This window comes from Eupeodes corollae, chromosome 1 (assembly GCF_945859685.1).
Source record: "Eupeodes corollae chromosome 1, idEupCoro1.1, whole genome shotgun sequence".
Lineage (NCBI taxonomy): Eukaryota > Metazoa > Arthropoda > Insecta > Diptera > Syrphidae > Eupeodes > Eupeodes corollae.
Window position 1 is genome coordinate 168,451,126 of NC_079147.1, and position 23,332 is coordinate 168,474,457.

Here is a 23,332-nt window from a genome sequence, read left to right on the forward strand (position 1 = left end):
CATACTGTTTTTAAGTAGCTCTTTAATTAATGTAGGGAAATTCCAACTGTTTTTTCTATTTAACACCTTAATTTTATTACTTTTTTTAAAGAAAATATCTACCTACTCAAATGTAGTAAATTTTTATTGGTACGAAATTTCCAGCAGGTATAAATAACGAAAATCGGTTGAAAATTATGTGGCCTCATCCTAGTGATTGGCAGTGTATAGTTGAGTTCTTAACAATCTCAAACCACACGTCTCGTAAATGAGGACACATCAGAACGTCCCACTCAAACGCTTCTGTCTTGAATTTTTTAAAAATGACCTTAAGCATATGTCGCTTCGTAACGACTTCAGCAATCTTTTCGTTGAAATCCTCGCCATCCGCAATTTTGTACGACAAGGCGTCAGACGATGGGTTTCGTTAGGATTGATGCTTACCAACTTGAACTTCACATGACCATTCGGTATCTGATAGAAGAGATCATAAATATTTGATTATATCCCAAACATTTTGAGTTCATCGAATGAAAAATTCAAAAAGCATTTTGCACTGAGTTATAGATATTGATATAATCATCTATCATAATCAGTTTCTTTGTTGGTTTCTATTAATCATTTGGTTGAAAAACTTACTCCTATACTAATTTTTCGTTAAAGCATAAATAAGCAATCTTGAACCTAAGAAAATAATATTTATTTTAATGATTCCAGTTCACATTGATTGATAAGCTGATTGCTAAAATCTTCCTGTTCTGTTTGATCACACGAACTGTTTATATCAAATATATTCAGCTCTGACGGTTGCGGAATTTCTGCTGAAGCAGGGATAACTGGTAAGACAATTTGTGTAAAAGTCTGATTTTGTTTCTGCTCTATTAAATGTTTCTCCACATGACCTGAAAAAGTATGAAAATTCTAGCATATACTATCCAAAGAAAATCAAAGGAGTCTCAACAGTCTTACTTTTAAGATTTCCTCTATTTGTGAATGCCTTTTGACATATATGGCATTGGTATGGTTTTTCGCCGGTGTGAGTTCTCTGATGGGAAACCAATGATGGATGCAACGTAAAGGCCTTATCGCACATCATACACTTAAACCCCTTTTCTTTAATTGAATTTAAACATTAAAAACAAAATAAAAGATAGGTACTTAAAAAAGACCAATTAAACTTACCCTTATGTGTAAGCTCGTGTTGTTTAAGATTAAATTCAAATGGAAACGCATGACCACAAATAGAACATACATGAGGTTTAATATTCAGATGCACAGTATCCATATGTTTTTTAAGGTGGGAAGATTGTAGGTAGGACAATCCGCATACCTCACAAACATGGCGCCTATGTTCGTGCGTTTTTAAATGCTTAATGAGATCGCGTTCGAAGATGAAATTTCTCGGACACAATTGACAACAATAGCGTGGCGAAGAGTTTGGAGTTCCATCATTAAAATCGACTTTGTGTACATTACCAATGTGCGTTTTGAGGCTTCCTTTTGTTTTAAAGAGTTTATTGCAAATTTCACATTCGTGTTTTTTTTCGTTACTGTGAGTTTTTATATGACACGCTAGCGCAGTTGGTGTTGGAAAAGCTTGAAAGATAAAATATTATTATTAAAGTAATAATTTTAAAATATTATTTTTCATTTTGTCGTCGAAAAAGCCATATTTAAGCTGATGTCTAACAAAACAGATGGCTTGAATGCCGAGCTCTTCATAGCATCTGAAGATAATTTGGTTAGGAGCATGCACCAACTTATCTGTAAGATAATGTCGGAAGATAATTGGAACCTAAGTATTGTTTTCCCGATTCTGAAAAAATAACCTCTAAACTACCGAACTATAGAAGCATCAGTCTACTTAACCGTAGTATGTGAACGTATATAGCCCACCGTCAACAACCTAATAGGTCGTTATCAGTATGGTTTTAGACCAAAAAAGTCCACAGTCGATCAAATATTCACAATATTACAACAGCCCCGACAAAAAAACAAGTACATCAAATCGACACCCACTATATCTTCATCGATTACAGGGACGAGCTGTATAGAGCAATGCCACAAGGTGATGAGTCCTTCTTCAAAGAATAGTACAGAGCTCCCACGTCAAAACTGGAGTTACTATCTTTCAAATTAGTTGTCCAATTACGCTAGCAATAGACAACTAGCTGACAGAGATGAGGATGATATTGACATAATCGGAAGAACTCAGTGTGATGTCAATGAGGCTTTTGTGAGTATTAAGGCAGAGGCGGCAAAAATAGGTTTAACGGTTAATGAAGTCAAGTCGTCATCCCCGTCCTTCTATACATGGAGAAGCCTGGACTATGACAAAAGCGAATAAAGCACCTTCGGTCGTTTCGAGAGAAAAGTTCTTCTTCCCGTATGCATAGAAGGTGAGTGGAAGAGAAGATGGAACGACGAGATATACGGACTATAGAGCGATGCAGACTTAGCGAGTCATGTAGAGCGCATGGAAACCAATGCTATGGTAGGGAAAGTCTTCGAATCCTCACCCGACTTGGAGTACAAAACTGGAATTATTCATCTTAAGTAAGTAAGTATATATCAGCTCTCGTTCATTCTGCAGTAGTTTGCAGCATACAAAATTACTTGGACGAATTGCGAGAAAGGTACCATTAGTAAGTTCTAAGAACATAGAGTAGAGTTAGATTTACAAAAAAGGGAATCTCTCACAATAAAATGATTTTTTTTTTGTAAAGAGAACAAGATAAATTTATTTGGATCGGATGACACAATTTATGTGAGAAGAAGGACAAACAAAGGGCTGAACCATATAGAACACCATAAAAACAGTTAGAGCCCAATCCATACAAAAATAATAAGAGCAAGGAAACCCATCTGCACATTTTGGATAATGAAGTGCTCTCAAATGCCGAAAAAAATATTGTTTAGTAGTGTAGACCTACCAGCGAGACCCCAAGCACACGGCTAAAGTTATTATATTATTGTTATCTTTATTTTTTCTTCACAAAAATACACCCACTTACATTTTAAAGATTTATAAGCATGGCTATTAAGCCGTCGGAAACGGGCTTTTAATTTAGCTAAAACAAAATTATATTAGACTGAACATTACATTAGAAGTCCACGAATGAATTTCTATATGCAACAGCTTCAGAGAAAAAACGGATAAGAAGTTTCCAACCACCCTCACCATTCAAAACTCCAAGACAGTCCTCAAACGAAAGGAAGCTCTTATTGAAATATAAACGCCGGATCTCTTGTAAGATCGGACATAACGCTAGGAAGAGGAAAACATTTTCAATTTGATTGAGGCTACATAATGTACAGTTAGAATTTTATATCATTTCTGTGAGGTCTATAGTAAAGCTCAAGTATCTCCGAGCGAACCTTAAATATCAGACTTATCTCAACAAAAGTGAACTCGGTTCGAAAATAATTTACTTCCCCCAAAGAGAAATTAAGTTTACTGTATACTGATCTAGATTCGGACTCCCTTGCCCGATTGAGAAATGTCTGAAAAATGTTGTCATCTATAACAGAAATACAATCGTAAAGTTCATTCCTCCACGAATCTAGATTATCCAAACAAAACGTCAAAGGAAAGTTATGTTCTGAGGCCAACTCACACCAATCTTTAAAAGGTGTGAATCTGTAGCGTAACGCTGTTAGGAGAATCCTTTTCTGCAAATTGTTGTTAGATCTTTGCATGACTTTGATTATATAGTCTGCATTCGCTTTTAGATTCTTTAAAAAAATTGGTGGTAGTCCCGCATAATTGGCGGTATTAAATGGGAATTTAATGATTCGCTTGAAGAAATATCTTTGGATAACTTCTATTTCGTCTAATTGCATGTAGCCATAAACTTCATTTCCATAGCAAAGGCAGCTTTTAACGGTTGAATCAAACACTTTAAATTTCGAAGCCGGATCTATATTTTTGTTATTGAAAAAATTTGACCACATACAGTTAATAGCTGTTTTGCTGCGGTCAATTTATCTCTTATATAACTTCGAAAGTTCAGATTGTGTGTTATTATAAAACCTAGATATTTGAAGTCCTTCACTACTTCTATATTTGAACCGCTCAAGTTCCAAGTACGGTCATTACGTGCACTGCGATTATGGTGTCTGAATATCATGATTTTAGACTTCGCAGTATTTATTTGAAGGTCCCACAAATCACAATATTGTTTTAACTTGTTAATTTGGAGTTGAAGCGTCACAGGATTATCAATTAAAATAACAAGGTCATCCGCATAAAGGAGCACCTTGATAACTATATCACCAAAAACAACATCACCTGGTATATTATCTTCAATGTCATTTATAAAGAGCGAGAAAACCAAGGGACTCAAAATGCAACCCTGTGGGACACCTGTTTCTGACCTAAATTGTTTCGACGTGTTCATGCCATTTTTAACCACAGCAGTCGTATTTGAGAGAAGTTGTTAATAATTTTTTATAAATTTTATTGATAAACCGATCGGTTGATGGTATCGAAGGCTTCTTTAAAATCAACGAAAAATGCGTAAAGATTTGTTTTCTTCTCTATAAAGCGTCTAGCAACACTAGTGAGAGTAAAGATTTGGTCCACTGTGGAGAGATAAGCACGAAACCCAGCTTGGAAACAGCTTATTTTATTATTTCTTTCAGCCCAACTAGCAAGTCTTAAGTAAAGAATTTGAGTGAATAGCTTCCGCAGTGAACTAAGGAGAGAAATTCCCCTGTAGTTTTCAGGAAGGTTTGGGTCACCCTTTTTAAAAATTGCAGAGATGGATGAAGACCGGAAAGAATTTGGGATATCTTCCTTATCAAAAATTCTGTTAAACAAAACTAAAATATGTTGAAGAAATTGTGAGCTGGCATTTTTGTAAAACTCAGCCGGGATACCATCTAAACCCGGAGCTTTGCTGTCTTTCCTTTTATTAAATGCAATAAGCAGTTCATGCATGGAGAATGGAGCATCTAACTCTTCAAGATGAATGAACGGTAACGCAAAGCTTATAGATATTTGATTTAGATCCGCCAGTAGAAGTGTTTCGAAATACGATGACATTTGATCGGCACTAATGCAAATAACAGGCGACTTATTGCGCCCACTTGAAATACGCACATTAGCCTAAAACACCCTAGGATCTCTGCTCTGTACAAGATTTAATGTAGAGTTGTTGAGAAAAAGTTGTGACCCGGTAATTCAATGGCCTTTTCATAATCTTCGTCCTTAAAATCTTCTAAATTACGCGAAAACTCAGTGGAATGGTATAACACCGAATTATATAATTTAAAAAGATCTAAAATTGTGTCATATGAACGGGCTAGATTTGAAAATTCTTTGGAAGCTTGGAACATTTATAAAATATCTAGAAATGTTTATAAACGCGAATGTGTTAAGGCAAAATGTTCATACATCGAATCTAAAATAAACGGCTGTGCTGGTGATCAGAAAGGGTTATGGAAAGTTTTGAAGAGTCAAATTCTAAAAACAGATAAAAATGTAATAAAAGAGTTGAAAATTGAAAATCAATCACTCAAAACCGAAATGGAAATTGCCGGCACGTTTAACTCGTTTTTTGTAAAAAGTGTCGAAGCTATTCATAATAGCATAGAACAAATTCCATACTCTGATAATATCTTAATCCATACAAATAAATTTAAATTTAAATTAATCAACATTCAAGAGCTTGAACAGTCAATCAAAGCTATGAATAAGAAAAAAGACTGCTTTGGGCTAAATTGCAAAATAGTGCTTGATTGTAATAATGAAATTTTGCCAAAATTATTAAAAATCATTAATTTGTCTCTTTTAAATGGTGAATTCCCAGAAAGCTGGAAAGAATCAGTTGTGATCCCTATCGAAAAAGTGCAAAATCCTAAAAATCCAGAAGACTGGAGACCTATAAATATGCTTCCGACTTATGAAAAGATTCTCGAAGAGATTGTGTGTAATCAACTTACGAATTATATAGAAAAAGAAAATATACTGTGTTTAGAACAATCGGGTTTTAGAAAAGGTCACTCATGCGAAACGTCGATATGTTGGCTTATTAACGAATGGAAAAAAGAAATTGATAGCGGTAAAACTATTATTGGTGTTTTTCTTGACTTAAAACGCGCGTTTGAAACGATAGACAGAAATATATTAATTGAAAAACTTAATAAATATGGTATTCGTGAAGTTGAAGTGAAATGGTTTAAAAGTTATCTGTCGGAAAGATTCCAAAGAGTAAAGATAAATGAAACATTTTCGGAAAAGGTAAAGGTTGATCTTGGTGTGCCTCAAGGATCAAAATTGGGTGTAATTCTGTTTCTTTTATATATAAACGATATCGTTAAAACTATATCTGATGCTAAAATGTCGTTATTCGCAGACGATACCCTGATTTACGTTGTAGGAGACGATTTAAAATCATGTGAAAGTTTAATACAAAATCAAATTGAAAAAATTAACATCTGGCTTTGTAAAAATAAATTAAAATTAAACGTTACTAAGACTAAATGTATGTGTTTAAATAACGGTGGTTTGAATGTCAACATACTAATAAATAATCAACCTATCGAATGTGTGGATGGAATAAAATATCTCGGGGTTTTTATCGACAATAAACTCAAATTTAATCAACATGTTTATAATCAGTGCGCTAAAATCTCAAAAAAAATCGGCTTTTTCAAAAGAATCCGGAGGTATATTCCTCTAAATTGTGCTGTGACAATCTATAATACATTGATTCTTCCATACTTTGATTACTGTTCTTCGATTATATTCATGTCAAATAGTGAAAATATAAGAAAATTTCAAGTATTACAAAATCGAGCAATGAGAACAGTGCTTAAGTGCGATTATAGAACACCAATTAATGATATGCTTACTGTCCTCGGATGGTTAAATATTGAACAAAGACTAAAATTTAATGCGCTTGTGATGATTTTTAAAATCAAAAATGAAATGTATCCTGCATATTTACAACGGAACGTGAACTATATAACAAATTCATTTTACAATCTGAGGAATACTGGTGATTTCAGACTTCCATTGTATAGAAGAGCAGCAACACAAAACAACCTACTATATAAAGGCATTCAACTTTTTAATAGCCTTCCTAGTAACTTAAAGACTGAGCAAAACTTAAATAAATTTAAATTTTTATTAAAACCTCTATTAAAAGATAATACTGTATAATATTGCTTAAAATTAAGTATGATTTAAGTAAAAAATGTTATTGTTAAGAGTTTTTAAACTAATAAATAAATCAAAAAAAAAAAAAAAAAAAATCATATCGAAAATCTGTGGAAAGATACAAAGAATAGTTTCACAACTAAAAACCTGTATTCAACAGGCGATAAATAAAGAAATACAGAAAGCTTGGTGTTCTACACCTGTGAAAGCATGCTGAAAACTTATCGACTCTTTGCCAAAAACGACTCACTACAAAATATTGACACCTTAAACGTGATATTACACTTAGACTCTTAAAAAATGGGGTTTATTTTTAAGTGAATTATTGCATATACATATGTACATATGTACATCTGAATTTTTTGTTGAAGCCTCCTACCACGTAAATGGCGCTGCCTGTACGAAGATTGAATGTGGAACCTGATAGGGGCAGGATATTTTTGTTTTTAAAGTGGAATGAATTTAATTTTATTGTTTTGCGCGGCTTTTCAAAATGGTTGTCTAGTTTTTCAAAATGAAATTTTTACAATAACCTCAATCCAAACTAACTTGAGTAATTATTAAACTATTTATATGGTTATTAATAAGCAGACGTCATTCAGTTCGTTCTTCTTCATGATAGTACAATTGAAATATATATACAATTGAACCGGATATCAGGTTATTGAAGGTTATTTAAAAAAAAAAACAGATTGAAGTATTTTGTTAAAATAAATGTAAATTTCAAGGGTATGAATAAGTAAGGTTAGGTTGATAGGCTGAAGATTGATGTCGTTAACCCCACACTTGGATCAATGTAGATCCACTTTTATACCCTGAAGTATTGAACTTTCTTTAAGGACTAATTAAACCTATGATGTTATGGGTTGTCTTATTTTTGCTATTTAGAGGCTTTGGTGAAGTCAATTTATTGAAGAAGATTCTGCTTAAGAATTTGTTTCAAGTGTGCTATTGTGCTGAACAATGGTATAAGTGGGCTGTCTCCTTTTTAATTCAGCACTGCATCCTCTGCACATGTCTTCGATAGTAAGATGAATTTTCTTTTTATGATAACCTAGAAGGTTTTGATCTTTGATTATGCTTACAAGCAGTTGCAAATCCACAAACAAACAAACGAAATAAGCTACAAGCAGACTAAATGCTACATGTAAATCACTGTACCCAAACTCGCATATAAAGCTGTTCGGACGATGTGCGGAATCTGTCCCAAATGCGGTCAATGTGTAACATGTTTACACGATATGCGGAAAAATACGCCCATTACCCATTTGCCAATTAATTTGATAATCTACTTAGCTTAATAAAGCCTGGAGTAAAAAAAAACACGAATACGCAACCAAGCATTTCCGCTTCGGACTGACTAATATTTATTCGTCTTTGCTACGGGCGACAATTTCAGGCCCATGCAATATCTGTTTCTTTTTATACAGATGGATCCAAGACAAATGCGGGAATTGGTAGTGGTGTGTACTCAGAAAAGCTAAATCTAAGCATCTCATTTCGCCTCTCTAATCAGTGTAGCGTCTTCCAAGCGGAAATTTTGGCTATCAAAGGGGTTCTCTCCTGGCTAAGAGAAAACGTGATATCAACTCCTGATATCCGCATCTCCTCTGACAGTCAGGCTACTATTAAATCTCGTGACGGTGTCTCAACCAAATCTCAAATGGCCTCGATTGTCGATCGTCTTTTATGGAGATGGCGCATCGATTTAACATTCACCTATGTTGGGTGCCGGGCCACACAGACATCACGGGAAATTGTAGAGCCCATGAACTCGCTAGAAATTGAACCGTCATGCCTATTTCACCTGAAAGGGAGAAGATAGGTATACGGATAGCTACATGTAAACTTCTGCTAAAAGAAACAGCTTTTGCGATAGCAAACTCTAGGTGGCACAATTTACCAACATGCGCAGCCACAAAACTCATATCGTCTTCACTGGACCTAAAGCGCTCTAAAGGCTTGTTATCTCAAAGCAAACTTCATATTAGCTCCCTAATAGGTGTCCTTACGGAACACTGTTTTATAGGCAGACACGCAATACGACTCGGTGTAGCCTTAAATGACTTCTGCAGGAGATGTATGGACGAGGAAGAAGAAGAAACAATCTCTCACCTTCAATTGAACAATTGATTGCACTCTTATTTTGGCCATAACTGTATTTTGTTGATTTTTTCTAGGCAATCGTATGTCTTTTTTGAACATAAAGCCTCGACCGAGAGAAAAAGAACAGAATAAGCCAAACTTTCGATTTGCAAAATATAAAACAAAATACCAGTTTTACAAGAACGCATGTTTTGGAATGTTTTCTTATTATATAAGCATATATACCTTTATTGCATTGATTGCACTGATACGTCCTTTCTCCCGTATGTGTCTTCATGTGCCAAATTAAATTTTGCTTGCACCGCAGTCCTATAAAGAAAATTACACTAATTAAGAAGCTGGTTCAAAATTGTTAATGAAAAAAAAAATCAGACTTTACTAGGTATCATTACCTAGACCGCATATATTGCACAGGAAGGACTTTTCATCCGTGTGTGTACGTTCATGTTCTTCGAGGTGATATCGGGTGACAAAACTTTTATCACAAGATTTACACGAAAACAACTTGGAGCTATCATGCCACCGTAAATGATACCTAAACCGACTCAAGGAGATATTTTCGAACTTTTTATGGCAAATAGTACACTCATGGTCGGATTTATTGTGAACATTATCTTTGTGATTTTTCAGACCTGGCTTGCCGCCTTTTATCATTTTGTGACATACATCACATTCATGTGACTTCCACTTATGGCTCACCATAAAATGGCAATTTCGTTGTTTGGCATTTGTAAAGGTTTTTGTACAAAGAGAGCATGTGTATGGGGTTTCAGTTGAATGGATTTCTTTAACATGATTATCCAGATCCTCTTGATTTTCCAAGCAGAAGTTTTTACAATATTCACATTTAAATTGATTGGGTCTTACTTTGCTTTTACGGTTAATTTTGCGTTCATCATCTGAGCTTAGCAAATCGGAATCTAAGCTTGATTCATCATCATCATTTCGCTCTAGTTTTGGAACCACGTCCTCTGATACCGTATTCCAATCGTCGTCTTCGATGGCTCCATCGTCATTGTTATCATCATAAAACAAATCTGATGTACCATCAATAGGCGCCGCCGTTGGCATTTCAGGTTTTTGTTTTTCTTCCGAGGACTTCCCTTTAACACATTCACTGTTCGAGTCTAAAGGTTTGTGGGGCTCGAGCTCAAAGTACTGAACACTCTTAAATTCTCCATCTTCAAAAGGAATCTCGTCAAAACACTCAAATGACTGGCTCTCATCGGCGGTGAATTGCTGCTCCAGTTTTGGCTGAACATTGGGTAATTTTTCAATCTTTTTCATTGATTTTAACCTACGTTGCTCAAATAGGAGTATTTTAAAAGCATTTTGAATATTTTCACATTGTTTGCGAAAATTGTCGACCAGGGTGAATTTGCCAACACATTGTTTACACATTTTTTGGGGCAGGCTGTCATCTTCAGATATCTAAGAAAGAGGGGCTTTTATTATTTATTATTTTATTTAAATGAGACTGAAACCTTTTAACTTACATTTAATTTCCATAAATTGAATTGCCGAAGAATATTTAGAAAAGCTTCAGAGTCGGAAGCGAAAATATTCACTAGACTTGCAGATGTTATAACGTCACATCTACCACACGTTCTGCAAACATCTTCAATACTATATTTATTTAAATCTAATTTGAACACACTGCACATTGCAATCGTAAAAACACTTCTTAAAAATTATATACTTCGCGAATAAATATTTTAATAAAATTAAGATAAAATAAAATAAATTGTATCTCCCGATTTTAGGAAAACAAAAAACAAATCAAAACAAAAAGAGTTGTGGACACTACTTAACAATCATTCCATTAGAGAGAATGAAAAGGGTAGACATTCAATTTTTGACATTTATTTTTTTGTGGAGAAGAGGATAGCCATATATCTGATATTTAAATTTGAAATGCATTGGAACGGACTTTCTACGAGGAAGTGTGGCATTCATAGGGTGAGTTGTCTATAATTTGTTTATTTTTCCAAAAAGTAATAATTAAATTATTGTACCCTAAATAAATAACTCCGAAAAGTATGCAATCGATTGAAGTTATAGTTTATCATTGTATCACGACACTAATAAATGTATTATCTGTGCTATTAACTTATAGATACATAGATGGGTATAACCCGATATCTTACAAAATATGAGTTAATGTACGTTTGAAGACATATTTCCACACAAACTATTAACAAAACGATAGCAATATAGATTCTATTTGATTTATGATGCATACTTTTAATTTTCAATATCATATATTAATAAGTTTAAGAAATCAAATGTAGTTGATACGAAGTGTCAAACTTTATTCGCGTTCCACATTATCCACACTCGCAACGAATAAAATAATCACGCGTACTTAACCTAAAAAAATCATTCTTGTTTTGGTTTCGGTGGTGAATGGTGTTTGGCTGTGACTCCTTGCCAAACTTCATTCGCGACGAATTAAAAACCCTCGTGTGAAAGAAATGTCAAAATCAACGAATATTCGTTTATTCGTTGGTCGTGCTCATGTGAATAGTGCTTAAGTCCAAGAAATAAATTTTTTTTTTCTATGACTTAAATCGCCTTAATATTTAAAAAATGTTCTATTGAGACCTCTACCTAACTGAACAAAAAAAATCAGAAGGAAATTCGGGCTGCGGAAATGGAATATTCGCTCCAAAATTGGTCAATAACTAATGACTAACATACTTTCAGACTTAACACAGGCGTTCATTCTCTTATTCATCTAATGGAGCTTAAATAAAGCATTATTCACATGAGCACGACCAACGACCAACGAATGAACGAATATTCGTCGATTTTGACATTTCTTTCACATGAGAGTTTTTAATTCGTCGCGAATGAAGTTTGACTTATAATTTTTTTTTGTGTTTATCATTATTTTGTTTTGAAAACGAACGAGTGAGAACATGCGGTCGAAACTATATTTGTTTAAAAAAAAATTATTGGTGTCGTTGTTAATAAACAAAACAAGGAAAAGATTTCATGTTCATCCATTTAATGCAAATCGGAAAATTGAAGGAGAATATGTTTCCTTAATAAGACTGCTGGAAAAATATCCAGAAAAGTTCTTTACATATTTTAGGATGTCAAAGGAAACATTTGACTACATTTTGAGCTTGGTAAAGAACAACTTGGTTGCGAAACTTACTAGCTTTAGAAACGACATTATTTGCGCCAAGGAAAAGTTAGTAATTACTTTGAGGTAAGAGCTATTGTCCTTGTACAATATAAAGTTGTTTCAAATTTGTTAAAGATTATAATTTTTCCAGATTCTTAGCTACTGGTGCAAGCTTTGTCGACCTTGCCTACAGATTTCGAATGGGAGTGTCCACCGTAAAAAAAGTAATAGATACTACCCTTGAGGCTATCAACGCCAATTGCTTAGAAATCGCCATACCCAGTTCACTTTCAAAAGACGATTGGAAACAAATTTCATTAGAATTTTTTGAGCGCTGGAACTTTCCGAATTGCCTAGGTGCTGTAGACGGCAAACATGTTTTAACGTTTGCTCCAAAGAAAAGTGGAAGTTTTTATTTCAATTATAAAAAAACATTTTCGTACAACCTGATGGCAGTTGTGGATGCAAAATATCGATTTTTAATGGTTGACATAGGAGCTTATGGCAGTAACGCGGATTCGACAGTTTTCAGTTGCAGTCCTTTTGGCAACGCTTGGCTCAATAATCCTACAGAACTGAATATTCCAGAAGATTCACCTCTTCCTGGAACAACCACAAAATTACCCTATGTTATCATTGGAGATGAAGGCTTTGCACTGAAGTCAACAATCTGGAGACCTTTTCCTGGCCGAAATCTCTCACATAGGGAAAGAATTTTTAACTATAGGCAATACTTAAATATTTACACTTGTAAATATGTATTTATTTGAATAACCTTTTTCCTTACAGATTATCCAGAGCTAGGAGAGTAGTTGAAAATGCGTTTGGCATCATGGCCCATACTTGGAGAATTCTCCTGAAACGGTTGGAAGTTGGCAAAGAATCAGGTCATCGAATAATTCTAAGCTGTTGCATCCTCCACAATTTTCTCAGACAAAAAAACCATAGAAATATGTTTGAACAAGAAAATCCTATCCAAGATTCAGAAGATTCGATTTTAACGTCAACACTGGCTTCAGGATATGATGTTCGAGGAAAGTTTGCTAACTGGTGCTTGGAGGAAGGAAGTGTTAGCTTTCAATACGATATGATTTAATGAAACAATATTAGTTTAAAGACGTTATTCATTTTACCAAAAAGAATTAATTTTAATTTAATTAACTTGTGCCTATTCTATATTTACAAAACATAAATAAAAAATATACTCCATAATTTAAATAAAGCTTAGGACTAATTTCAAATAAAAATAAACAGAAATAAAAATATGCTTCCTGCACTAACAAAAAATGTACATTTCATAAAACTAAAAACTAATAAAAAAAAACAAGTAAAAGTAAAATAAAATCACATTTAAAATTTCAGTCTTCATATTTTAAAAAAAACTTACAACTAATTTGAAATAAAAATATGCTTCCTGCACTAAAAAAAATGTACACTTCGCAAAACATTAAACATTTTAGTCGTCTTCAAATTCAATTTGATGAAAGACATTCAATGTCTGCGCCTCAAGTTTTGACTGCTTCCGCCGGGTCCAAGAACTGGCACGTTGTGCGAGTGACAAAAAAAATGTCTCCAGCGGAGTTGACTCTGGCTCATTAATTTGAGTCAATGCCGCCAAAACCTTTTCCGTATCAGACTCCCTTTTTCTCTTTCTTGCTGGTGGTGATGGTGTTTCCGAAGTCCAGCACGAAACCGTAGGGAATGAGTCCTCGGTATCATCCTGCAATTGGAAAGAGTTTTCTTTTCCTCGTGCCATATTCCCGACAGTTCTAGAAAACAAAGACACACAAACATTAACTAAAAACATTCAACAAAAGTTATTTTAAAACTACCTTGGCACTTCGATGTTCGGAACTAAAAACTTCATGATTTCGAAATACGGCCATGGCTTCTTAGAATATGCCTGCGACCCACTCGGCACATTTTTTTCTTTTTTATAATATTTTGAGAATGTATCTCTCAAATTCTTCCACCTATCTTTGCACGTTGTTACTGAAATAAAAAATGTTTACTTTAGAGCATGAAATATTCCCTGCAATATTTTTTTTAATTACCATCTGCATTCAAAACATATCCGATGTATTTCCAAATTTGTTCCTTCTTATTTCTATCGGAATAGAAAGGGTCGGCTTTATTGTAAAGCACTGGATTGGCCTCCACTTCTAAAATTAACCTTTCATCAAACTCCTTGAATTATTTTATATATTTATGATACTCATTTGAATTTTATTATCAATCAAATTTTCTTAACCTTTTTATCCATATTTTTTTCAAGAAGCCACAGCCGAACACCATTCACCATCGAAACCAAAACAAGAATGATTATTTTAGGTTAAGTACGAGCGATTATTGTATTCGTTGCAAGTGTGGATAATGTGGAACGCGAATAAAGTTTGACAGTTCGTATCAACTATAATTTTTTTCGCGACGAATAAATTTGTTTTCTTAAATTTATTAATATACGATATTGAAAAGTAAAAGTATGCATCATAAATCAAATAGAAACTATATTGCTATCGTTTTGTTAAGAATTTGTGTGGAAATATGTCTTAAAACGTACAGTAGCGAGCAAAAAAAATGCAAACAGTCACACCAAAATCAATTATTATTGCTTTATCTTTCGTAACGGTAAAATTAAGTTGTTCCCTTTTGGATATGTGTACTCATTGTGTAGGCATTCTGTTTATAATAGCAATATGTAATTGGTCTCTCTCTAGTGTTTGCAAATTTACATTTAGTTAGAAAAACATAATTTTACTGAGAGCAAAAAAAATGCAAATGGCAAATATGACTAGGAAGGTAGGTACATAAAATGTATTCTTTGGTTTCAATTAATTAGAATATGCAATTAATAGAAGCAACTCTCGATTGGATGCAAAAAAGCAATAATTAACGCTGCTAACAACGGAAGATTGATGCAGGATATCGCTTTGGAGTTTTGTGTTGCAACATCAACAATATCGCGTATTATATCCCGATATCGGGAACAAGGGGACATCAATCGCAAAGTGGGAAATGGGAAGTGGCCGTCCACGCAAAACAACTTCCAGATTAGATCGTGAGATCATAAGGCAGGTTAAAGTCAATCCCTTTAAAACTGCAGTGGAAGTTACTCAGGACATGAATGAACATTTTGATGTCAACGTAGGGGTACACACAGTTAGGCGACGATTAGTGGAGTCAAAACTGTATGCAAGACGACCAGCTAGAAAACCATGCATCAGTTCCATCAATAGGAAGAAACGGCTAGATTTTGCAAAGCGCCATATGCATTGGACAAGTGAGCAATGGACAAGAGTTTTATGGAGTGATGAGAGCAAGTTCAACTTGTTCTCGTCAGATGGCATTAGGTACGTGCGAAGGCCCCCGGGACAAAGGTACAGCCCTAGATATCAAGTTCCGACAATTAAACATGGGGGAGGGTCAGTAATAGTGTGGGGTAAGCAATTTTAAATATTTATGAAATCAAATTTGTAGTTGGGCTTTTTCAAAGGCTCATTTTCTCGTCAAGGCGTGGGTCCGATTTGTCAAGTAAGGGGCCGGATGAATGCGCAAATGTATAAGGGCATTTTGGAAGACCATATGCTTCCACATTTGCGGACGAATATGCCTGAAAACAGCTTATTTCAACACGACAACGACCCAAAACACACCAGCCGTTTGGTAAGAAACTTCTTAGAAGAGAAGAGGGTTCATGTTTTGAACTGGCCAGCACAATCTCCCGACCTCAATCCCATAGAGAATTTATGGGATCATGTAGATCGGGAGATAAGAAAGCGAAATCATTCAAATTGTACCGAGTTGATGGAACAAATAAGGACTGAATGGGAACAAATACCTGCGAGCTTTTTGGTGTCGTTGATTGACTCAATGCCTAAAAGGTTACGCGCCGTTATTGCCAATAAAGGTTTCGCAACAAAATATTAAAATATTTAAGTACAAAATTCCTTCAAATAAGATGAATAAATACGTTATTTTTAAAAATTTCCACGAATTTGCATTTTTTTTGCTTGGCTTAAGATCCAAGTTTAGGAACATTTTTTACAATAACTATTTTCATGGAGTAAGATTGGGTAAAATTCAAATCTGTTAAAAGAAAAAAATTAATTTGAACATTTTATTCTAAATTTCAAAGTATTATAATTTAAAATAACTTAGTTCTTGCTAAAGATTGTACCATACTTTTTCGGTTGCATTTTTTTTGCTCGGTACTGTATATAAACTCACATTTTGTAATTCATTCGTCGTTCGTTGGTCGCGCTCATGTGAATACTACTTAAGTAGACAATCCCTCAGCTCGTAATCACAGAGTAGTGATGTCATCAGACCTCGAGAAGGTTTTCGATCGCATCACAACCTTTCCTATAATTGAACAGTTACATAAATGTTGTGCTCCTACACAAATCCTAAATGTTATAATATCCTTTTTATCGAGAAGAAATTGTTGTGTAAATGCTACCTCAAACAAATTAAAACTGGAAAACGGAACACCACAAGAGTCTCCTTTGTCAGTATACATCTATAATAAATACATAGAATCCCTAATAACGGATCTTTTAAAACTAAAACTTAACCTAGATTTGGGTGATGTATATGTAGGTAATATCTTCATGGTAGGTTCTGGAGAACCATCTACGGTGAACACCATTTTAAAAACGACAGACACTGAAATCCTTGCGTGGACAAGAAAAACCGGTGTAAATGTCTCGCCAGAAAAAGAAATGCTTAGGCTCAACCATCCCACTCGAAATTCGCAATGTGGACCCTCCTCTCAAAATAACCAATGCTCTGGTCGAAGGTACCCCTCAAAAAGGGTTCACATTATTTATGTGGACTTTGAAGACAAATTTACAAAGCACCTATAAAGCAATAAACGAATGCTTTCGAACATCCACAGGAGCGTTAAGGTCCAACACCAATCGAAGCTCTTAGAATAAAATCAGTCTACAAACTAGGACAAAAACGAGCAGTGAACTTAATAAGCAAAGCCCTTACTGATGTTTCTCATCCTCTTCACACAGCTTCAAAAGAAACCAAAATAGTTACTTTAATTTCTGCTCATGGTTGCATTACATCGACGGATCCCATAGAAATAATAATTCTCATCATCGTCCTGAAAGCAAAAAAAGAAGAAACTATCCTTTTTTCAGGGCATTCTTCTAGACGCTGCGGGTAGTAAACAAGTCGAAATCACCGCATTGACAAACGCTCTTTGTACGGCACAAACCTGGACTGAAAAGACATTGATCCTCACCGACAGTACAAATACCTACCCTTACAGGAATAAAAAGTGCAACCAATAACTGTTTCACTCTCAATTACATCCGTAAAATCCTAATAACGCAAACATAACTCTAGCATGAATCCCAGGTCATGTTGATATTAAAGGAAACGAGGCGGCCGATACTGAAGGAAAAGAAGCGACTCGTTACCCTTATTTAAGAAAATGGCTATATCGCTCAAATCATTCTCAAATCAAAATATAAAACCTTTTTGTGGACTTTTTTTTTGCAACGCATCATGTACCTATTGTGGAATGTATTGTGTTGCGGCAAAAATGAGCGAGAATTCCGATATATAACAATAAATTAGTACACTTATTAAAAATATATATATGTAAAAATAACAGTTCCAATGGTCACTTATTTAAAAACTTCTTGAATTGATGTGATATTAACATCATATCAATACATTAATAGTAATTTAGGTGAACATTACAATTGACAATATTCATAATATCCGTTTGCTTACTTAGAAGTGAAAAATTAAACAGATTTAAATTTGAAATTTAAAGCTTACTTCTTCAATGTTAAAGTTTGTTGATCCTTTTCCCATTAAAAAGCTTTTGAAATCTCAGTACATATAAGACACTAATTTCATTTTGTTTTACACGTTTCTTACCTCTGATCTTAATAAAAATGCGGTTAGTGTATTACTATCACCTCTAGGCACATCACACCATTGTGTCATATCTGCTAATCTCTCATGTCAAAAAAAACCAGTTAAAGAGAAAAACCCTACGAGAACCGTATGGCAATATGAGAAATCCAATTGGAACGGTCTCAACGACTTCTTCAGGGACTTTAACTGGTCACTATGTTTCCTCGATAGTGACGTGGATTCCAGCGCAGATATGGTCACAAACTTTATTCTTTTAGGAATGAGACATTTTTCCCCGAATAGGGTCTATCAAACCTTAACAAAACTCAGGGTTTGATTCGAGCTGAAAAGAGCTTATTAGGATTAAAGGTGTAAGTTTCCAGATTTATAGAGCCAATTCTACTGAGGTAACAGCACAGTTTGCTGTTAATTCGATGCTGCAATTGAGTGACATGACTCCTCCTGTACTTAAAAGCGTAAACTATTCCATGGGAAGAATCTTCTTTTGCACTCGTACAGTTGCTAGAGTACTAAAAGATCCTGACAATCACAAATCCGCTGGCCCGGATAGTATCCCCGCTATTGTTCTGAAGAGCCGTTCTTCAACGCTGGCAAAACCACTGCGTAAGCTTTTCCATCTGTTCTATTGATCTCTTTCCAAGTGCATGGAAACCTGCATTTGGTCAGCCTAAAAAAAACGAATTCTCTTCCCCCTCAAACTATCGTCTAATTGAACTTATGTACGTCTCACGTCACATCTCATGGTCACGAAAACGCTGACCAATTTTTAGCTTAAGAAATATCTTGAAGAACGGAAGCTTCTTAATGACCGGCAGTATGGCTTTCGTTGCAATAGGTCCACTGGTGATCTCATGGGTTATCTCACCGAATATTGGAGCAAATCTTTACATCATTTTGGATAAAGTAAGATTATTGCACTTGATATATCAAAGGCATTTAATAGAGTTTGGCATCAAACTCACTTATCGAAAATGCGTGCTTTTCTATCTCTTCTTTGTTGGGTTAGAAATTTCATTTAGGATCGTTCAATTCAAATAGTATTGGACGGGTTCAAATCTGATATCCACAATATAAACGCTGGTGTGCCCCAGGCTCCGTTTTGTCTCCAACTCTCTAACTCATATTCAAAAATGATCTTTTGTCTGAAACTTCTAATCCACTACATTGTTTCGCTGATGACAGTACCCTCTGCTTTTTATATTCTGTTTTAGATTCTCATCCCAGTTCTTCGGATGTGGACTACCAACGTCGGCGGCGTATGATAAGCTCATTAAATTCTGATCTTGAAATCATTGTTCAATGGGGATCCAAAAATCGGGTAGAATTTAATGCTTCGAAAACTCAATGCTATCTACTGTCACAAAAGCGTAACCCTCCCCCAATGCCACTATCTATGGATGGTACTTGCATCGAGGAGATTGAACAACTAACAGTCCTAGGTATGTGCATCACAAAACCACTTGCTGTGGAGTGATCACGTATTTGACATCACCACAAATGCTGCTAAGTGCTTAGGTTTTCTCCGAAGACACCAGAAGTTTTTTACCCCTTCTGATCTGGCTTTAATTTACAAAGCTTTTATTCGTCGTAAATTTGAGTATAACTCTCATATTTGGGCTGGTGCTCCAATAACGTACTTGAGTCTTCTGGATAGAATTGAAAAAAGAGCTTTAAAAAATCTTGAACACCGCCGCAAGGTCTCATGCCTGTCTATGTTTTATCGTTATAAACAATGCTCTATTGAAATAGCAAGTTGCATTCCTTCCCTTAAACAATTTAGCCGTAATACCCGTAATTCTAGGAATGCCCATCAGTTTACCCTAGAGCCCAATTTCGGACGTACTGCTAAGTACAGAGATTATTTTTTTAGCCGCAATACACGAATGTGGAATACTTTATTAGGCTCAATATTTCCCACTCAATGGAATGTGCAGACATTCAAAACCAATGTGCAACGGTTTCTCCTTTCTAATCCTGTCCACCTTTCCTAATCGCTCGCACTGTGTTTAATCATTATAAGGGTATTCATAACCCCTTTAGTGCGCCCATAATAAAAAAATGTATATACATATATGAAAAATAAAATTTTATTTCAATTCACGTATATGTATGTACATTATAATCATATTTCAATATTAAAATTTAATTTCAGCATGTGCGAATGGATGTTCAAATGGTAGACATGTGCATTCAAGAGGACACAAGCGTCCACAGGTTTTTCTCAAAACCCACCTCTGTCTATCAACTCCTACTCTCACCTCCCCGCGGTGAACATCGGGTGCCTAGTACCTCAACTGGAGATTGGGTTCCAACCCCAGTGGAAAGTTGTTGGGAGCAGCAAACGACAGAGGGGGGGAGAGGTGTTTCCACTAAGGCACCTCTCCTTATCCAGGCGGCAGCGGACGAATTCTCGAGATAGAATCAACGGTGGCGTCTACAGTTCCAGTAAGGTCGAACTACTTAGTGAACACCTTATAGGGCTTCTTCGACATATTCGGAGCCCAGGCCTATAAGGAGCGGATCATCCGGCTCCCCTTCCTTGGAGTTATACTAAGGATCTGGCCCTCCAGGTTGGGGGTTGTGCCGTCGGGGTGACTTCCTGGCCACGTAAAAACATCATAGTTTCGAAGCAACAACAAGCCTCGGATACGGACGGATTCCCTGTCAAAGAAAGATGAGAGCGTCTTAGGATGCTTCGAGAGAAAAATTCTTCGGGCGATTTTTGGTCCCGTACGCATAGATGGAGAATGGAGGAGAAGATATAACGACGAGCTGTACGGGCTGTACAGCGACACTGACCTAGTTAGCAGAATCAAAGTCCAACGGCTTAGATGGCTAGGTCATGTAGAGCGGATGGACATCAACGCTCCAGCCCGGAAGGTCTTCGAATCCAATCCCGAGGGACGGCGCAGTAGAGGAAGACCGCGACTCAGGTGGCGCACCCAGGTGGGAGAGGACCTCAACCAACTTGGCGTGCCAAACTGGAGACAGCTAGCTAGGGACCGAGCTGGCTGGAGACGCTTGTTGGTTGAGGCCCAGGTCCGCCCCGGACTGTAGCGCCACCTTAAGTAAGTAAGTAAGTAAGTACGTGCGAAAAACATTAAAAATCATTAGTTTTAGTTAATAGCACATTATCAATATGAAAAAACTTAAGATAAAAGTAATAAAAAATAGGATGCTTTTTTATGGAACGTGATAATTAAAATGTTTTTATGCGACCCACATTAATAACTTCCCATCCCGTCTGTCGATGTGTCTTTCTTAAAACTTTAACAAAATATTCACAACAATATTTTGTGTAAGATAAATAACTTGAAATCAATATTTTTTTTGGTTCTCCCAATACTTGAGTTCGAAAATCATTTCTAATCAGTATTTTGTTGTTCTTGATAAAATAAGTCAACACACTAACTATCACGACACGGATTCTAAGAAGAAAAACGAATAGTTTTTTTTTGTATATTCTATTTGTTCTGCATTTTTGTATCTACATTTTTAAATGCAGTTACCATTCAAAATTTACAGCCTCAACACGGACATTTTGGACAAAAGCATTATTGGGATATTTTAATAACTATTTTTCGGAGATGAAATGTTAATTTTGATTGAGTTTTATTTTATTTAGATCTTAGACCCTGACTTCTCATCAAAGTCCAGCGGTCAGCAGGTATGTGCATCACAGAAGCACTTCGCGCAACACTAACCGCAGCATTGGAAGTGCTTTTAAACCTTACACCACCTGACATCTTTTCTAAAAAGATGGCTGCCAACTCATGTGTAAGGCTTAGAGCCACCTCTCAATGGACCAGTAACAATACTGGACATACTACTTTTCTAGACAATTTCAGATCTATCCCAGATCGCTTAGACTATACCACCCCAAAAATGGTATTTGGTAAAAGATTCCATGTGTCCATCCCTTCAAGATCTTCCTGGGAAGAAGAGAGGCCCCTGGAAGACGATGCGGTACACTTCTATACTGACAGTTCAAAGACCGATCACGGAGTTGGAAGTGGTATCTTTTCAGAACAACTGAATCTCAGTCTATCCTATAGACTTTCCAATCAATGTAGTGTATTCCAGACAGAAGTAATGGCGATTAAAGAAGCACTATCCTGGCTCAAAGAAAACTTTATATCTTGTAAGGATATACGAATCTTCTCAGACACCCAAGCCGCTCTTAAATCTCTCGCGTCTGTCTCCACAAACTCTCGAACAGTTCACGATTGTCAATCATCTCTGAATGAGATGACGGAACAGTTTAACATTCACCTCATTTGGGTGCCGGGCCACAGAGACATTCCGGGAAATTGCAAAGCCGATGAGCTCGCCAAAAACGGAACACTTCTGCCTTATGTTAGACAAAAACATAACATAGGAACACCACTTGCTACATACAAATATTTTCTCAAGCAATATGCTCTAGAAACAACAAATGCTAGATGGTCACAAAGTACTACCTGCCTAGCAACCAAGCAAATATGGCCAAGTATTGACTTAAAACGGTCAAAAAGCTTGATATTACTGAGCAGACAAAGTATAAGCTCTACAATTGGAGTAATAACGGGACACTGCCTCATAGGAAGACATGCTCTGAGGCTAGGGGTCTACACAAATGACTTCTGTAGAAGCTGCATGGACGAGGAGGAAGAGGAAACAGTCCAACACCTTCTATGTAGATGTCCAGCACTCTCCATTAGAAGGAATTCCTTTCTCGGTAATCCCTTCTTCGATAACACCAGTGAACTGGTAACGATTGACACAAAACGTCTCTTAACTTTATTAAAAGTACAAAATGGTTTGTTTGTTTACTCTCAAATGAGTAACCTCATTAGTGGTATCACAAAGGACCCTTGAGGTCTACGTGTGTCAATGACATCTGGACAGCCACTCCAACCTAACCTAGACCCTGACTTTTACAACTACAAACTAATTTGTTTTCTTAAAAAATGCCTGTACCAAAGGGTTTTGAATTCCCTTGGTGCTTCAAATATATGTAGATATATGTACCTACATATCAGAAATCCAGAATAAAAACAACTTTTTTG

General features: G+C 35.7%; 3 protein-coding genes across 3 annotated transcripts; 1 reads left to right on the plus strand and 2 right to left on the minus strand.

The window, feature by feature from the left end:
- Positions 1–657: 657 nt before the first annotated feature.
- Positions 658–11,052, minus strand: LOC129941409 (zinc finger protein 25). Its single transcript, XM_056050031.1, has 6 exons — positions 10,747–11,052; positions 9,643–10,681; positions 9,476–9,559; positions 1,162–1,575; positions 949–1,092; positions 658–881 (listed from the first exon to the last, which is right to left on the minus strand). The coding sequence occupies exons 1-6, from the start codon at positions 10,912–10,914 to the stop codon at positions 679–681; spliced, it is 2,052 nt and encodes a 683-aa protein (XP_055906006.1). The 5' UTR covers positions 10,915–11,052; the 3' UTR covers positions 658–678.
- A 1,058-nt stretch (positions 11,053–12,110) lies between these two features.
- On the plus strand, positions 12,111–13,479 carry LOC129946823 (uncharacterized). The gene is made up of 3 exons (XM_056057170.1): positions 12,111–12,467; positions 12,535–13,110; positions 13,173–13,479. Exons 1-3 carry the CDS (start codon positions 12,172–12,174, stop codon positions 13,477–13,479), a joined length of 1,179 nt encoding a protein of 392 aa, XP_055913145.1. The 5' UTR covers positions 12,111–12,171.
- A 311-nt stretch (positions 13,480–13,790) lies between these two features.
- On the minus strand, positions 13,791–14,926 carry LOC129940073 (transcription factor Adf-1-like). Its single transcript, XM_056048305.1, has 4 exons — positions 14,635–14,926; positions 14,438–14,570; positions 14,216–14,375; positions 13,791–14,152 (listed from the first exon to the last, which is right to left on the minus strand). The coding sequence occupies exons 1-4, from the start codon at positions 14,683–14,685 to the stop codon at positions 13,840–13,842; spliced, it is 657 nt and encodes a 218-aa protein (XP_055904280.1). The 5' UTR covers positions 14,686–14,926; the 3' UTR covers positions 13,791–13,839.
- Between the last annotated feature and the right edge of the window lie 8,406 nt (positions 14,927–23,332).

Bases quoted from the DNA above. Each gene is read 5' to 3' on its own strand.
- LOC129941409 (XM_056050031.1), bottom strand. From the start codon at position 10,914: ATGTGCAGTGTGTTCAAATTAGATTTAAATAAATATAGTATTGAAGAT. The intron at 10,682-10,746 runs GTAAGTTAAAAG...CCTCTTTCTTAG, and splicing joins TCAATTTATGGAAATTAAAT to ATATCTGAAGATGACAGCCT. The intron at 882-948 runs GTAAGACTGTTG...ATACTTTTTCAG, and splicing joins AAATAGAGGAAATCTTAAAA to GTCATGTGGAGAAACATTTA.
- LOC129946823 (XM_056057170.1), top strand. From the start codon at position 12,172: ATGCGGTCGAAACTATATTTGTTTAAAAAAAAATTATTGGTGTCGTTG. The intron at 12,468-12,534 runs GTAAGAGCTATT...TAATTTTTCCAG, and splicing joins AAGTTAGTAATTACTTTGAG to ATTCTTAGCTACTGGTGCAA. The intron at 13,111-13,172 runs GCAATACTTAAA...TTTTCCTTACAG, and splicing joins GAAAGAATTTTTAACTATAG to ATTATCCAGAGCTAGGAGAG.
- LOC129940073 (XM_056048305.1), bottom strand. From the start codon at position 14,685: ATGGTGAATGGTGTTCGGCTGTGGCTTCTTGAAAAAAATATGGATAAA. The intron at 14,571-14,634 runs GTTAAGAAAATT...AAATAATTCAAG, and splicing joins AAAAAAATATGGATAAAAAG to GAGTTTGATGAAAGGTTAAT. The intron at 14,376-14,437 runs GTAATTAAAAAA...TTTTTATTTCAG, and splicing joins ATATGTTTTGAATGCAGATG to TAACAACGTGCAAAGATAGG.